This window comes from Myotis nattereri (assembly GCF_964212035.1).
Source record: "Myotis nattereri genome assembly, chromosome: 2".
Classification (NCBI taxonomy): domain Eukaryota; kingdom Metazoa; phylum Chordata; class Mammalia; order Chiroptera; family Vespertilionidae; genus Myotis; species Myotis nattereri.
The window spans coordinates 90,959,208-90,977,697 of NC_138076.1; the positions used below are offsets into that span (position 1 = coordinate 90,959,208).

Below are 18,490 nucleotides of genomic sequence, written 5' to 3' on the forward strand. Positions count from 1 at the left end.
TGTTCAGTGTCCTTTTGATGAGAAGCACTAAGTAGTAATATTTTTCAAATAAGAGAGTGAGAAACCCTTTGCTTTCTCTAAGGTGGAACTTCCCAGCATGTACACTACAACATATTAGGATGGCCCAAATAGCTCACTGGCTCTAAGAACTGATCCCTGTAGCAGAGCAGGGGTAATCTAGTCATCTTGGCCCTAGTATTCTCTTCCTTTCACTCCAGTGGCATACAGATCTAATTTCTATATCTACCATGAGGTGAAAAGGTTTGGAGTAACAGTTCTAAGAACCTGGTACATGGTTCTAAAGCAGTGGTTCTCAACCTTCCTAATGCTGCGACCCTTTAATACAGTTCCTCATGTTGTGGTGACCCCCAACCATAAAATTCTTTTCGTTGCTACTTCATAACTGTAATTTTGCTACTGTTATGAATCATAATGTAAATATCTGATATTCAGGAAGTATTTTCATTGTTACAAATTGAACATAATTAAAGCATAGTGAGTAATCACAAAAACAATATGTAATTATATATGTGTTTTCCGATGGTCATAGGCGACCCCTACGAAAGTGTCATTTGACCCCCAAAGGGGTCGCGACCCATAGTTTGAGAATCGCTATGATAATGTGAAATGTGAAACCTATTTTGTTTCCCAATAGATCTATATTCTAATTTCTTTCTGTTCTTATATGTTTCCTTAGTCATGACTTTTTGCTTATTCCTATTGTTTGGTTTTATTGTATCTGGTTTTCTTTTGTTTTTTGTTTTTTTAAGCCATTTCAAATTCTTCATGAAATGAGGTAGGGAATGCATTAAGTAAATGATCTTAGGTAAGACGAATATAGAGATGAAGTTTGAACATAGTTTTGTTGTTTATATTAAATTCACCCAAAGATAGGAATTGTTTAAGATTGGAGTAAAGCCCAGCAGTGTGGCTCAGTGGTTGAGCAGTGACCTGTGAACTAGGAGCTCACAGGTTCGATTCCTGGTCAGGGCACATGCCTGGGGTTGCCGGCTCTATCCCCAGTGTGGGGCATACAGGAGGCAGCTGGTCGATAATTCTCTCTCATCATTGATGTTTCTATCTCTCTCTCCCTCTCCTTTCCTCTCTGAAATCAATAAAAATATATTGTAAAAAAAAAAGATTGGAGTACAGTAGTCATCCTTTATCTGTGGTTTCACATTCCATGGTTTCAGTCAGTGTGGTCAAACATGGTCTGAAAATATCACATGGAAAATTCCAGAAAAAAACAATCATGAGTTTTAAATTGAGCGCTGTCCTGAGTGGTGTGATGAAATCTCTCCCTGTCTCACTTGGGTCATGAATCATCCCTTGGTCCAGCTTCTACCTGCTGTATAAGCTCCCTGGCCTGTAGTCACTTAGTAGCCCTCTTGGTGATCAGATTGAATGTCTCACGATGCCAGTGCTTATGTTGCAGTAACCCTTATTTTACTTAATAATGAACCCAAAGTAAAAGAGTAATGGTGCTGAGCCCGGCTAGAGTGGCTCAATTGGTTGAGCATTATTCTGTGTACAGAAAGGTTGTTGATTAGATTTTCATTCAGGACACATACCTGAATTGTGGGTCAGGTCCCAGGTAGGGGTGCGAACAGAAGGCAACCAATCGATGTTTCTCTCTTTCCCCTTCTCCCTTTCTCTCTCTCTCAAATTAATAAAAAAATGTATTTTAAAAAATTCTTTTTAAAAGAGTAACGGTGTTTGGCAATTCACGTAAGTCAAAGTGAACCCATAAAGTGCTTCCTTTATGAAAAGATATGTGTGTATAGGAAAAACATAGTATATATAGGGTTTACATAGTATGTATATGCATTTTCAGGCATCCACTGGGTTCTTGGAATGTATCCCTTGCAGATAAGGGGAGAGGGTAACTACTATATTCAAAATACCTTGTAGGTTAGAACCTATGCCTCGGAGGGAAACGTATTTGATTTTCATTTTTGCTACCAATTTGCTGAGTCAGTTTTGGGGGAGACCTTTTTTTTTTTTTAATTAAATCTTTATTGTTCAGATTATTACATTTGTTCCTCTTCTTTTCCCCCCCATAACTCCCCTCCTTCCAGTTCCCGCCCCACCCTCCGCCCTCACTCCCCACCCACTGTCCTCATCTCCCACACCCCTTTACCCCCCAAGAATAGTCAGTCCATTCCCTTTCTATGTCCCTGATTCTATTATAATCACCAGTTCATTCTGTTCATCAGATTATTTATTCACTTGATTCTTAGATTCACTTGTTGATAGATGCATATTTGTTGTTCATAATTTGTATCTTTACCTTTTTCTTCCTCTTCCTCTTCTTAAAGGATACCTTTCAGCATTTCATATAATCCTGGTTTGGTGGTGATGAACTCCTTTAGCTTTTCCTTATCTGTGAAGCTCTTTATCTGACCTTCAATTCTGAATGATAGCTTTGCTGGATAAAGTAATCTTGGTTGTAGGTTCTTGGTATTCATCACTTTGAATATTTCTTGCCACTCCCTTCTGGCCTGCAAAGTTTCTGTTGAGAAGTCAGCTGACAGTCGTATGGGTATTCCCTTGTAGGTAACTGAGTTTCTTTCTCTTGCTGTTTTTAAGATTCTCTCTTTATCTTTTGCTATTGGCATTTTAATTATGATGTGTCTTGGTGTGGTCCTCTTTGGATTCCTTTTGTTTGGGGTTCTCCACGCTTCTTGGACCTGTAAGGCCATTTCTTTCACCAGGTGGGGGAAGTTATCTGTCATTATTTCTTCAAATAGGTTTTTAATATCTTGCTCTCTCTCATCTTCTGGCACCCCTATAATTCTGATGTTGGTACGCTTGAAGCTGTCCCAGAGGCTCCTTACACTATCTTCATATTTTTGGATTCTTTTTTCATTTTGCTTTTCCGGTTGGGTGTTTTTTGCTTCCTCGCATTTCAAATCATTGACTTGATTCTTGCGCTCCTCTGGTCTGCTGTCGGGAGTCTGTATAATATTCGTAATTTCAGTCCGTGTATGCTTAATTTCTAGTTGGTTCTTTATCATAACATCGAGGGTTTCATTAGTTTTCTTGAGGATCTCACTACATTTATCGGCGGCTTCTAGAGAGTTCTTAAGAGACCTTAAAAGTGTGGTTCTGAACTCTATATCTTCCATTGACAATTTTGTCCTGTTTCTTTGTCTCCGCATTTTGTTATGCTTCCTTGGTGTACCCCCTAGTGGTCTTTGTTCGCAGTCTTATAGTTAAATCTTGATTGTTGTAGCTAATTCCAGGGAGGGTTTGACCTCCAGGCCAAGTGGCTATGAGAATCAGCTGTGTCAGCAGTGAGAGAACTTCTGTCCTCTAGGGAGGTGCTAATCTAGCCTTTGCCTGAGGCTATCCGGCAAATGCCTGTGTGCAGGGCTTGGGCAGGGCGGGTCGCACAGGATCAACAGGGTGGGCCGGAGAGAGCAGTTATGGCAGCTCTCAGTCCTGTCCCCAGGGGCTCTGCCTCTCTGAGTCCCAGCAATGGCTGCAAACCTCGGAGAGAAAGCTGCACTCTGTCTGACTGAAGCCAGACAGTCCCGCTTCTCCCGTTTGAGTCTGGGTCCCTAAAGACTCGCCCGTATCTGGAGCTCAGAGTCTGCGACTCCCTCCCGATTGAAAACGCCAACCGCGCCCTCCGCCGCCAGCCTGCTCCGCGCACTCCGCACCTCAGAATTTGACTTCAGCACTGCGCCTCCTCTGAGTGTCCGTATGCGTTTCTCTTTCCTCCTAGTTGTAGGACTTCCACTCAGCCAGCGTTCCTGTGGTTCTGGGTGATGTCCCTTCCGTTTTTTTGGTTTCACTTTTGAAGTAGTTGTTCAAAGCAGCAAACTCCGGCGTTAACCTATGCCGCCATCTTGGTTCTCTCTTGGGGGAGACCTTTACATTTTCTCTGGTCTGAAGTCTAATAGATAAACTGTCCATTTTCTGGTTATGAGATATCCTATATAATAAAAGGCTAATATGCAAATTGTCCCTACGAGCAAGAATTTGACCGACCAGGAATTAGACGTATGCTGACCACCAGGGGGTAGCGCGGAACATGGTGGGCATTGGTGACGGGGCGCTGGCCGTGGGTGGCAGTGGAGGCGCTGCCAGCCCTGATGGGTCCCGAAGAGAGCGGGACTACAGCGGGATGGTGGAGCAGGTGAGCGGGTGGCTCCAGGCCAAGGCAGGTGCGAAGGAAGGCCCCGGCCAGCAGCCGGCACCTGGGGAAGAAAGGCCCCGATAGACCCTGATTGCCGGCCAGGCCTAGGTTTCCTACCCATGCACGAATATCATGCACCAGGCCTGTAGTATCAAATAAGTATTTGTAAAGTCCTTTCAGGTTATTGGTGTTTAGAAATGTATACTTTGCTGATCTTAACCCAGAGGGATTAGGAAAGATTTGCTAATTTGTGAGGTTTTGACTAGATTGGTTTCCTTTTCCTATTTGTTGGGACTGGAGTCTTAGAAAAGCGATTTTCAACCCGTGAGTTGTAAGAATTTTTTAAAAATATTTTTTATTGATTTTTAGAGAGAGAGAGAGAGAGAAGAAGGGAGAGGGAAGGAGACATTGATTGTGAGAACAGGACATCAATCGGCCACCTCCTGCATGCCCCCCACTGGAGATCTAGCCTGCAACCCAGGCATGGGCAATGACCAGGAATCGAACTGGTGACCTCTCAATATTCGGAACAACACCCAACCGACTGAGCCACACCGCCCAGGGCTGCAATAATTTTTAAAACATGCAATAACTGACTATCCAGGACACTGACCTCTTTTTCCTTAGATTCTCAAATAAAAAAATGACAACAACCAGCAGGTTAGCCATCCGGTGTGAATGAATCAAAACTTCAGATTGACAAAAATATATTTTTTGGTGTGCTACAGAATTTTAGTAGTTTATGTGTGCCATGAGATGGAAAAGGTTGAAAATTGTTCCCCAGAGCAACAGATAACTTGTAATTGAGGACTTAGGATATTAAAACTGTTAATATGTTCATTTGCTTTTTATCTGGGAAGTAAATGAGTTATTCTGTATGTAAATTGCAAATGGGAATTTTCCCATTGGTGAAGTCAAAGGACAACTTTTAATGTTTTAGGACTGTGAAAGTGGTTCATGTGTTATCCCACTTCTTCTGTTGGGTTTATTGAAGTTTGGGGAGGAAATTCATGTAGTTACATTCATGATAGAAAGGTATTGAAAATAATGGATTTGGCAGTTCTGATTTTATAAGCTAGTGTTTGTTTTGGTCACTTCTAGACAATATCTTTAATTGGATTGAGGGAGTTTCTTGGCAGATGGTGGGGATATAGGAAATGCTTATCCTGTTGTTCATACCTTATTTCAAATAACTTCTTGGTTGCTAGTTATGAGGTATATTGTTCCTTTTTTGGTTTCTATTTTATATAGGTTATATTATGGAACCATGTGTAAAAACAATGTATTCTTTCTAGTATTTACATTTTTGAAAATAATGTTATCTTTTCATTTTTATGTTTACTAAGGTACCTAAGGAACTTTTGATTTTTAATGGAAATGAAGGAAAACACTGATTATTTAAACTGAAGATAACATATTAATCTGAGTAATTAAACCATTTATTTAGCATACTCTTGTTTGATTTTCATCTGACAGTAATTTTATACTTGCTGTAATTATTAGATCACTTGGTTATAACTTATAACTTGTCAGGGAGAAAAAGTGATTATTGATAATTTACTGTAATTTTGTTGATGTCACTCACTAAATTAAAAGAAAATAAATGGCTCATTTTGTTTGAGTACATAAAATATTTGACTTAAATGAAAAAATGCTTTTAAACACTAGGCAATCGAAGTAATAGATATAAGTGTTCTTAATAAAATAAAACATGGATTGCCCTAACTGGCTTGGCTCAGTGGATAGAGCGTTGGCCTGCAGACTGAAGGGTCCCGGGTTCAATTCTGGTCAAGGGCATGTACCTTATTTGCAGGCACCTCCCCAGTAGGGAGTGTGCAGGAGGCAGCTGATCGATGTTTCCCTCTCATCGATGTTTCTAAATCTCTATCCCTCTCCCTTCCTCTCTGTAAAAAAAATCAATAAAATGTACTTTTTAAAAAAAAATAAAGCATGGGTTGAATATTGTAAACATAATAACAACTATCTTGTGACAAACAGGGTTGAATGAAGTAAGATAAGTAAATTAAATCTTTACTTTGTGGTGGTGGGGTGCTCCCTGAAGGCTCTGAATTCAAAGCCCTTTTAACTTAAAATTTTGACATTTAACTTCACCAGGATGCCTTTAACAACTGAAGTTTTGTTCATGGAAGTAATGTTGTTTATTTAGTTTTAAAGTTCCCACCAGAACATTCCATGAAGATTCATGTTTCCTGCCAAATAATGCCTTTAGCATTGTAAAGCAGTCAGAGTGATTGAAATTCAGGCTTACAGGTCAGTGAAACTTATGTTGATTTGAGCAAAGTTCAACCGATCAGCAAAGGACAGAAAGTAAGTCATAAACTGAAAGAATCACAGGTTTAAATAATAGAAATTAGGAAACTTTTCCCCAAGTAGAAGTATCTTGAGAATCCTGCTTTCAACTACATTGTTGTTGTTTTTCAAGCAAGTGCAATATTTTTTAAGATCAGGGATGGGAACCATTTTTCTGCCAAGGGCCATTCGGATATTTATAACATTATTTGTAGGCCATACAAAATTATCAACTTAAAAATTAGCCTGCTATATTTAATTAACTCACCCCTAATGCCTTGGCCAGGTCAGACCAAATGATTTCTCAGGCCTTATACAGATGTTCTCCACCCCTGACCTATGGGGTAGAAGTATTAGAAACACAAGTGGCCAATTTCTCTCTAATCCACTTAATTATTAACTCTGTTGAGATTGATGTTGGTCTCTTAAGTTCCCTTTTTCTAGGACTCGCATTTCTTGAGCTTTTCCCCTTTCAAATTATGTAGTTATTGATATAATTGCCCAGGTTGGAGTTTTTTTCTCATTTTATTTCTCCTAACCTTTAAGCAGAATACCTGCCTGAAACTACAAAGATTTACGTTTAAAAAATACTCAGTAACAGACTTAATAAATGAATTCGGCAATGTAGCAGGATACAAAATTAACACCCAGAAGTCTATGGCTTTTTTATACACCAACAATGAACTCACAGAAAGAAACTAAAAAAAAAATCCTGTTTACCATTGCAACAAAAAATTAAGATACCTAGGAATAAATTTAACCAAGGAGGCAAAGGACCTATACTCAGAAAATTACAGGATGCTGAAAAAAGAGATAAAGAAAGACATAAACAAATGGAAGAATATACCATGTCCTTGGATTAGTAGAATCAACATCATTAAAATGTCCATACTACCCAAAGCAATCTATAAATTCAATGCAATCCTCATTAAAATACCAGTGGCATACTTCGAAGACCTAGAACAAACTCTCAAAAAATTCATCTGGAATAAAAAAAGACCCCAGATAGCTGCAGCAATCCTGAGAAAGAAGAACAAAGTTGGAGAGATCACAATACCAGATACCAAGCTGTATCACAAAGCCACTGTTCTCAAAACTGCCTAGTACTGGCACAAGAACAGACATATAGACCAATGGAACAGAACAGAGAACCCGGAAATTGACAAAAGCCATTATGCTCAATTAACACTTGACAAAGGAGGCAAGAGCATGCAATGGAGTCAAGATAGTCTCTTCAATAAATATTGTTGGGAAAATTGGACAGATACATACAAAAAAATGAAACTAGACCACCAACTTACACCATACACAAAAATAAACTCAAAATGGATAAAGGACTTAAACATAAGATGGGGAACTATAAAAATCTTAGAAGACTCCATAGGCAGCAAAATAGCAGACATTTGTCGTAGCAATATCTTTACTGATACAGCTCCTAGGGCAGTGATGGTGAACCTTTTGAGCTCGGCGTGTCAGCATTTTGAAAAACTCTAACTTAACTCTGGTGCCGTGTCACATATAGGAATTTTTTGATATTTGCAACCATAGTAAAACAAAGATTTATATTTTTGATATTTATTTTATATATTTAAATGCCATTTAGCAAAGAAAAATCAACCAAAAATATGAGTTCGCATGTCACTTCTGACACGCGTGTCATAGGTTTGCCATCACTGTCCTAGGGCAATGGAAACTAAGGAGAAAACAAACAAATGGGACTACATCCAAATAAAAAGCTTCTGTACAGCAAAAGAAACCATCAACAAAACAACAAGAAAGCCTATTGCATGGGAGAACGTATTTGCCAATTTTATCTCTCATAAGGGATTAATCTCTAAAATTTACAGGGAGCTCATACAACTTAAAAGGAAGATAAACAATCCAATCAAAAAATGGGCAAAGGACCTAAATAGACACTTTTCAAAAGAGGACATTCAGAAAGCCAAGAGACATATGAAAACATGCTCAAAGTCACTAATCATCCGAGAGATGCAAATCAAAACGACAATGAGGTACCATCTCACATCTGTCAGAATAGCTACCATCAACAAATCAACAAATGACAAGTGCTGGTGAGGATGTGTAGAAAAAGGAGCCCTTGTGCACTGCTGGTGGGAATGCAGACTGGTGCAGCCACTATGGAAAACAGTATGGCATTTCCTCAAAAAATTAAAAATGGAACTCCCATTTGACCCAGTAACACCACTTCTAGGAATATATCCCAAGAAACCAGGAAGACCAATCAGAAAGGATATATCCTTCCCTATGTTCATAGCTACACAATTTACAATAGCTAAGATTTGGAAACAGCCTAAATGCCCATCTGTAGATGAGTGGATTAAAAAACTGTGGTACATCTACACAGTGGAATACTACGCTGCTGTAAAAAAGAAGGAATTCTTACTATTTGCAACAGCATGGATGGAACTGGAGAGCATTATGCTAAGCGAAATCAGTCAGTCAGAGAAAGATAAATATCACATGATCTCACTCATTTATGGAATATAATGAACACCATAAACTGATGAAGAAAAATAGATACAGAGACAAAGAAGCATTGAATAGACTGTCAAACTACAGCAGGTTGGGGGCCGGGGTTAGAGATCAACTGAAGGCCTTGTATGCATGCAATGGACACAGCTGCTGGGGGAAGGGAGTGGGGGCATGTGCCGGAGGGTAGGGGAGGCCGGGGGGAGGTCAATGGGAGAAAAAGGAGACATATGTACTACTATTTGTAATACTTGAAACAAACAAACAAAAATATTCAGTAAGTGTTTAATTTTAAAGATAAGATTTTAGCAGGCCATGAAGGCATAAAGTATGAGAATGTTATTTCCCATTGCACATAGCCTGCACAAATTTCTAATTTTTACCTTTCACTATCTTAAAATATTGCCAAGTATACTTCTTTGACTACCATAAGTCTGCGACAGAGAAGGGAGATGGCAGATCTTAATCAGATAGCATAGAAAACGAGTTCTTGTACTATTTTATGAAGACATTGGAATCAGTTTTTTTCTAGATTTCAATAAAAATGGTGAGAAAATAAGCTAGAGAAAAATAGGATGTGACATCAACAAGACTTGTGGCAAGGCCTTGAATTTCAGTTCTTAGGGGAGGGGAGGTGGAAGCAGTCCCAGGCAAACCAAACATAGCATGCATCAAATGTAAACAAAAGCCAACCAGGTATTCCATCACCAAAAAGGATATATTGAGGGAAAAAAAAGGAATTGCAATCCAGTACATGCAGCCGTGGTGAGCCACAAGCACATAGTGCAAGAAGTGGAAAGCCCCTTTTTTACTGAGGGGAAGAGGAAGTTAAGGGGAGGGACCATTAGAACCATAGAGTTCTGTTGTAAACATAGATTTCTTTCTGTAGGACTTCCCTGCCAACATAGGGTATGGGATCTCTTCCCACAGGTCCTCCTGATCCCTGTCCAGGTTGCAGGCTCTATAAATTTTGACACATGGTATACATGAGAGGCCTTAGCAAATGGAGGTCACCCTACAAAGATTACTTTGGTGGTTATCCTTTCTTGTAGGAAAACAGTTAAAGGTGGGGAAATAAATATATCTTCAGGTTTTGTATCATGCTGTATTTATTTCAATTTGAATTCAGGGACACAGTTTTGATAGTCATAGACGGAAGCGGTATTGTAATTTTATAGTTCTGGTCAGCCACTGCTTACCCTCTGGGGAATGTAATTTTAAGGTAAAAGAGTAGAGTAGTTTCTTAGCCAGTTCATCTGTGATGAACTTTCAGCCATCAGAGAGACCATTATTTTTTATTGACTTGTGATTATTAGGCCAGGCTGGGGGTGGGGGTGGGGGGTCCCTCAGCCCGGCCTGCCCCCTCTCACAGTCCGCGAGCCCTCAGGGGTGGAAAGTGACCCAGCGATCAGGGGAAGGCGATGCCCCATCACACCTCTGCTGCTGCCATTGCCAGCAGCGCAAGCCTCTGCCGGCCCTGGTTACCTGAGCCTCAAGTGGCCCTGGGAGGCTGGGCAGCCGCCATCTGAGGCTTGCCTGCACCTCAGGCCTGCCCTGGGCAGCTGAGGGGCTGAGGGGGCTGGGGGGGTCTCTGGAGGCAGGTGGGCCCGGCCTTGCTGTGCGCCTACCACCCCGGTGGGGCTGAAGGGACTGGGCGCCGCCATCTTGTGGCTGTGGGCACCTCCATCTTCGAGGGCATGGCAGTCAATTAGCATATTCCCTCCTTATTGGCTGTGGGTGCCATCATCTTTGAGGGCAGGGCAGTCAATTAGCATATTCCCTCCTTATTGGCTGTGGGTGCCATCATCTTTGAGGGCAGGGCAGTCAATTAGCATATTCCCTCCTTATTGGCTGTGGGTGCCATCACCTTTGAGGGCAGGGCAGTCAGTTAGTATATTCCCTTCTTATTGGCTGTGGGCGCTGCCATCTTTCTGACAGCATGAGGGTCAATTAGCATATTCCCTCTTTATTAGATAGGATTGCCAGTGCGTATGCCATCCTTTATGCTGGTCGGTCCATCAGATGATTGGCCACTTAGCCTTTTAGATATATAGATACTTATATTTAATAAATCATTCAATTTAAAAATTGTAACAGAAATAGCAAAATACTAAGTAAAGACAATGTTAAAGAAGTAATCTTGTTACTTGAACAAACTATATTTAGCTTTTCTGTATATATTTTTATGTGTTTATGTAGTTGTAATCACAGTGTATTTTTGTTTGCTTTTTTCAGCTAACATAATTTTTCATGAAATCATTTTATTTTAATTTTACCCACAATATAGGATTATGAGACATGGCATCTTAGCATCTGTGTAGAAATTTTGTCAACATAGTTTGTAGGCCATGGGCAAGTAAGACTTTCTTAGGGTAGTGCATTAAATACCATTTGATTACTTTTTCCAGCAGTGTTCTTTTGGGAATCTAGTTTAATTTTGTGGCTAAACTGAAAGAAGATATTCTGCTGTACTAGTTAGAAGTTCGGGGGGGGGGGGGAGGTGGATTATTTTTTGTATGTTTCTATTTTCTAACTGTATCATGATTGAAAATTAGAAAGAAGTGATTATGTAGTTTAAAAGATTTTTTTAAAACAAATATTTTTATTGATTTCAGAAAGGAAGGGAGAGGGAGAGAGAGATCGAAACATCAAAGTTGAGAGAGAATCATTGATTGGCTGCCTCCTGCATACCCCCCACTGGGGATCAAGCCCGCAACCCAGGCATGTGCCCTTGACCGGAATCGAACCCGGGACCCTCCAGTCTGCAGGCCAACACTCTACCCACTGAGTCAAACTGGCTAGGGCTAGAAGATCTTTTTATTGTGGTTCAGGGCCCTTTTATAGAGAATGAAAAAATATTACTAATTAATGTGTTTATGAAATGGCTCTGTTAGTAGGACTTGAAGTTCTTTTATAGTTTTAAGATATCTAAGTTGGATGGTTGAAAGTAGGACTGTGTTTGAGTTATGTCTTTGAACCTTTTCCAGCTTTTTCTTCCTGTGTGACCTTGGGTAAGACATCTAATCATAACTGTGAAAAGTAGTAATAAAAATATCTGATGCCAGTTATGATTATGATGATGAATATAGTTCATGATCTACAGTGCTACTGTGAAGATTGGGGGAATTTTTAAAAATTGTGTAGGACTCTTTATAACAACTATTTCAGTATAGGACAAATTGGCAAAAGGCCTCCATTCTTACAAGCAAGCATAGGTTGATAAGGCAGGCACCTGGAAGCTGACTGTTTAGCAAGCACTTCATGGCCACACGTGGCTTCCAGACATGCTTAATTAACTTAAGCTGAGGTCATTCTTGCAGAACCGGGTAGCCCAGTCCAGGACAGGGTGAACTGACTCACCTGGTTTCTTTCCTGTGCAGTGGTTCTCAACCTTGGCTGCACATTAGAATTACCTGGTAATCTTTTTAAAATCCTGATTTCTGGGCCTCATCCTCCGGAAATTCTGTTTCTTTGTTACTAATGTTGTGGCCCCACCCCATAACAAAGAAACAGAATTTCCAGAGGATGAGGTCCAGAAATCAGGATTTTAAAAAGATTCCCAGGTAATTCTAATGTGCAGCCAAGGTTGAGAACCACTGCGTAGAGCCTGGCCCTGTGTCAAGTTGGTTCTCATTTAGATTGAGACAAATCCTCAGTCTTTTTTAATTAGCAGCTTCCAGCATATCCCTTGAATGCTGAGAATAAAAGATTTCTGCTAGTCTTCATACCCCAAATCAATTGTGATTCAAAATAGATTTTTATACTAGTGTGTGTGTGGGGGGGGAATAATAAGATCTTTCTTTTGCTTAACTAGTTCAGAAAAGGTAGTTTTTTCTATTAAAGTTGGGGTTTGAGTGGAAGAGACGGATAGGCTGGTGACAGAAGGATTACACAGCACAAAATATAATTAATCTAGTCAAGCAAACTTAGACTTGATATGGACAGAACAGCTGAGACCAAGCCCCTTAGAACTTGAGAATATCTTATTTGTTATATTGATTAAAAGTGTAACTGAAAAACTAGGGTTGGCTATAAATTTACTGTTTTCAGTTTTGGTGAGTGGGAGTTAAATGAACTGTTATTCAGGAAATAGTGGCCAAAGAAAAAAATAGCCATACACTTTTAGCTAGTCACTCCTGCATCGATGAGAATCATTGTTTTGTTAACTTCATCAACATGTTCATTTCTTTCAGCTCCATGTTCATGCATGTCTTTTAATCCGGAAACAAGAAGACTGTCCATAGGTCTAGACAATGGTACAATCTCAGTAAGTACACATAAATAAGATTTCCAGTTAAAATAATTCCCTTCCTGTGGAATATGTATATATGTATTGTGATGAGAATTATTTATTAGTTTTTTTTTCAAATTAACAAGTGAATTTTCTTGCTAAGTAAAGTAAAAATTGCAGTGCAGCAATTTATGTTGAGGTATAGGGAGAGCTATCATTAGACTCAATGCTGATAAAATTCAGCTTGATTTACAGTGTACACAGTGTCTAGAATAGGGGCATTATGAGGCCAGCAAGTGAACTACACAAATCTCTGTGTTAGTGGGAACAAGTTGTCATACTAGTGGCTTTGATCAGATTGTTAATCACGGTGTCATATGCTTCCCCACACAAGTGACAGAATACAAGGGAAATGACTTTTTAGACCACATATCTGATCTTGTCTTTGATACTCTATGTTTTCTCCTTCCCCTCTTTCTTCCTTTCCTCGTTGTCCTCTTAACTCCCTGTAGCATGTGAGTAGAATTTGGTAAATTTATATGAATTTTTAAAGAAAACACAGAATCTACATTCAGTCTGAATAGTAGATCCAGGTAAATATTAGCCAGTGGTTCTCAGTCTCTGGCACTTTAAATACAGTTCCTCATGTTGTGACTCAGATTTTTCGTTGCTACTTCATAACTGTAATGTTGCTACTGTTATGAATTGTAATATAAATATCTGATATGCAGGATGGTCTTAGGCGACCCCTGTGAAAGGGTCATTCGACCGCCAAAGGGGTCGCGACCCACAGGTTGAGAACCGCTGTATTAGACCCTTCAATTGTAGAACTTGAGGGAACTGAAGTTATTAAAGATTGGGATCTCAGATTTTACCACTTAATCTTATTTTTACATACAGTCAAACCTCATTTCTCGAACATCTCCCATCTAGAACAATTTGGTTCTTGACCAAGTTGTTCATAGAAAAAAATGTCTTTGCATCGAACCAAACTTCAGTTTTCGAACTGACAACCCTTTCAAGCTGATACCTCATCATGACAAAAAGGGTCTCTTAGGCAATAAAAGAGAGAATGCTTTTGTTGCTGGCAAAACTGAAATGAAAGATTAGCAGAATTTTAAAACATAAAGAGGCCATCAAGAGTGCTGATGTTGCTAAGGGTGTGAAGGAAACAAGGATCACAATTGAAGAGGTAGGAAAACTGTTGTTGACATGGATAAATGAAAAGCAGCCAGTGCCAGCCTTTTCAGAGGCAGTGTTATATGACCAAGCAAAGATGCTGCATACTGACCTGGAAGACAGCCCTGGACCAAATGCTAAAAGTGATTCACTTAAGGCCAGTATTGTTGGTTCAATAGCTGAAAGAAAAGAAGTGTTTATTTATAGATTAAACAGTACATTAGACATGTACTGTATATAAGAAAGATTAAAACAGGGAATCATTTGGGGGTCTGGAACGGATTAATTCAACTTACCTTACATTATTTCTAATGAGGAAAAAAATGACTCAGTTTTCAAACAAATCACTTCTCGAACAGCCTTCTAGAACGAATTAAGTTCAAGAACTGAGGTTCCACCATGTTTATTTTCAACTAGTATATTAACCAGTAACAAACTGATCTGGTAAATTCTCCAATTTGGTAAATTAACCAGTATGTACTACCTTTTGTTCTGGGCAAGAGAGGCCTTGCTTTGCAACCTGTGAATCAGAGGACTCTATTCTGGCCACACTTTGCCATAGAATGAAGGATCTGAAGAGCCAAGAGGGTATGCCCATCTTAAGGGCACTCTGTCCACCTCCATGCTGTGGGTACTGTACAAAATTAGAAGCCTTAGCCTGAAGGGTGGCTAGGGTTTGAAGTGGGTAGGATGTCCACACGTGTGAACAAGCCCCCTCAAGTTGTTGATTGAACTGGGGAATGTGAAGAGAAGGGTATGGCCTGGCACTCCCATGTCACCACACCATAGTGTGGAACTTCAAGGAGTCTAAAAATTCTAAATTAGTATCAGTACCTCCAGGTGGTTGAAGGTATATTTATCAAGACTGGAGGAAGAGACCATATTTTATTTAATAGTTTAACTTGATTTATAACTTGAATATTTAGACGTATGCAATGTAGGTCTCCATTTGTAGTCTTGACTTGACCCCTACAAGGAGTCTGAAGAGGTGGACCTGAAATTTTCAATTTGTTCCCTAATCAAAACATTTGTTTGGTGACCTTAATATTGTTAAATATAAATTAGCCTATTGACAAATATTTATGGAATTTCTGTAATATTCAATGCATTTGGTAGCTCTGTAAACTCTATTCCTTAGGAGGACAGAAGAGAAATTCATGGTAAAGATCTTGTCTACATTAAGAAGAGCCATTTTAAAAAAGTTGGGTTTAGGCGGGATAAATCTATTTTTAAAAGATAAAGCAAGATAATTGGATTGCTTAATGAAATAAAGTGTTTATTACAAAGGAAATCTGAAAAGGTGAGCTAAGACCCACATATTGCTCAATTATTCACGGAATAGTAGTTATAACACTCACTGTTTATGAAAAGACGTGTGTATATAACATACGGGTGATTCTTGGCATTTTTGAAATCAATGAAAGTGGTTAATGGGTGCTGATAAATTTGGCTTTGGAGTCAAGAAAGGTAAACAACATAAGTTATGGAGAGTTCTTAGCCATCCGTTTGTTTTGTTAATTCTCAGCTGAGAATATTTTTTCCATAGAATTTTTTTAAGAGAGAATGGAGGTGTGAGGGAGAGAGACAGACAGATAGACACAATGATCAGTTGCCTCCTGCACATTCCCTGACTGGGACTAGAGACAGTTTTGAGATATAGGAGAGGAATGGCCTTTCATTTTTCCCATGAATTAGCAAGTTAGATCACTGATTAACAGAAGCTAAAATGGGATGAGGGCATATTTTCATGGCTATTACTTGCTTTTTCTGATCTTATAGCCCCAAACCCCTTCTGCCATCTTGGTGTACAAAGTCTCAGTTATTTCTTAAGGCATTGTTCAAATGCTGTCTTTTACCTTTTGTTCTTTCTTTTTCTTTTTTGAACAGGTGGTTTCTGAGCCCTACCAACTGAAATTATACACACAGTACTCAGTAGGTTAGCTATATTTTATTACTTATTTAACTTGTTTTGTAAAAAGTTTTTTAAAAATATTTTTTTATTGATTTCAGAGAGGAAGGGAGAGGGAGAGAGAGAGAGAAAAACATCAGTGATGAGAGAGAATCATTGATTGGCTGCCTCCTGCACGCCCCCCACTGGGGATCGAGCCTGCAACCTGGGCATGTGCCCTGACCGGGAATAGAACAGTGTCCTCCTGGTTCATAGGTTGATGTTCAACCACTAAGCCCTGCTGGCCAGGCTGTAAAAAGTTTTGAAGTCTGTCGCTTCCATTAAATAAAGTATTGAATGTTGAGGACTTGGTCAATCTTTTATTCATCTCCTCTCCCAGCAGATCTTAGTTTGGTTCCTTGTCCAAGTTAGGGATATAATGAGTAAATTGTTCAAGTTGTTAGCTAAAGTATAAACACTATTATTATCTATCCTATATAATAAAAGCCTAATATGCAAATCGACTGAATGGCGGAATGACAGATGGAACGACCAGTTGCTATGACATACACTGACCACCAGGTGGCAGCGGCGGTGGCGACAGGGGGTGGGGCCTGTGAGCAGGCAGCGCCAGGCCAGCCAAAGCAGGTGCCAGCGGGGGGCCCCCGATCGCCCCGCCAGTCGCCCCTAGGGACTCTACCCGTTCACGAATTCCATGAGCCGGGCCTCTAGTCTATATATATAAAAGCCTAAGCGACCAACGGACTGGTTACTATGATGTGCACTTGCCACCAGGGGGCAGTCAACTTGGATAGAGGAAAAGAAAAACAGGCCATTGAGTCTATGAAAGATCGCAAGCAGGTGGGGTTGAGCTGCAGTTCACATTGGGAGGCTGGGCCACCAGCCCAAAATCTGCTGCTCCCCAGGCACTGCTCTGGAGGTGTGGCACCCCCAACCCTCATCAACCCCTCTGGCCGCGTCCTCCTATGGCAGCCGGGACCAAGGCATGGAGGGAGGGAAAAAAGAGACCACCAACTCCATTCTTAGTGCCTGCCTCCTCCTATCAGACCAGAGCCATCCCAGGACTTGCAGGACAGCACATGAAGTGGGCAGCCTCAACATGTAGCTACTGCGACTCCCCGGTCCGCCCCAGGTGCCCCTCGGGCACTCACCTCACTTCTCCAAATCTCAGTCTGCACTCCTAGTGAGGCCACAGGAGCTCTGCCCTAGGGACCCACTTCTCCATAGCTGGATGCAATAGACCAGGAGATGCGAGGGGCGGTGGTGGAAGATGGGGGCAGATGCTCAGCTGACTGAAATTAGTGGGCTGGGATGAGCGGGAGCGGCTCCTCCCTGGCTGCCTGCCACTTCCCGCACACTATTACTTCTCTCGGGGGATGTTGGATGCCGGTTTCAGCACGATCCCCGCAAGTCACACTGAGGGACCCCACCGGTGCACAAATCCATGCACCAGACCTCTAATTTAATATAGCTGGTTGTAACGAGTGCTTGCTTAAATTCTGAGATAGTTTATTTGTATAATTCTATAGTTCAAAATATTTTTCACAGTGAAATTATTCTCTATAGGAGAAGAAGTTATGCCAATAGTTTAATTCATCTGGAGATTTCAGAAATGCCTTCTGTTTGTTTTTGTTTTTTGGTTAATCCTCACCTGAGGGCATTTTTCCATTGATTTTTAGAGAAAGTGGAAGGAAGTTGGGAGAGACAGAGAGAGAGAAACATCGATGCCAGAGAGACACATTGATTGGTTGCCTCTGCAACCGGAATCAAACAGGAGACCCTTCAGTCCGAGGGCCGATGCTCTATCCACTGAGCCAAACTGGCTAGGGCAGAAATGCCTTCTGTTTTAATGTTAAAAGAAGTCAGTCCAATTGTGTTAATTGCTATTTATGCTGAGGTAGGACTTTAAAATTTTCTGTCATAACATCTCATGTATTCTAGCCAACCAACAATTATTTAAATATCAACTGTATGTAAAATATTATGCTAATTCCAACATGTGACTCCTGGTTTCAAAGAATTTATCTTTCAGTTGGGGGAAAATGAAGTTAAGAAATAAGTAGCACAAAATAAAAATAACAGCAAAAGTAGCAATACATCAATGTGTGATGTTGTCAAAGCTGAGATCAGAAGAGAGTGGGAGAGTGGTCTGGTCTGGTCAGTTCCATGTGAGCTGAATTTAGAAGATGACCTGGGATTTAGTTAGCCAAAAATAGGAGGTATTTCA

The 18,490-nt window shown here is 40.3% G+C and overlaps 1 protein-coding gene across 1 annotated transcript in view; it reads left to right on the top strand.

Annotated features, from left to right (window-relative positions):
- WDFY2 (WD repeat and FYVE domain containing 2) overlaps positions 1-18,490 on the top strand; it is a 222,229-nt gene that overhangs the window by 97,594 nt on the left and 106,145 nt on the right. Inside the window, exon 3 of the mRNA XM_081082818.1 lies at positions 13,138-13,211. Within this exon, the coding sequence (XP_080938944.1) occupies positions 13,138-13,211 (74 nt within the window). The remainder of the gene's footprint in view (positions 1-13,137; positions 13,212-18,490) is intronic.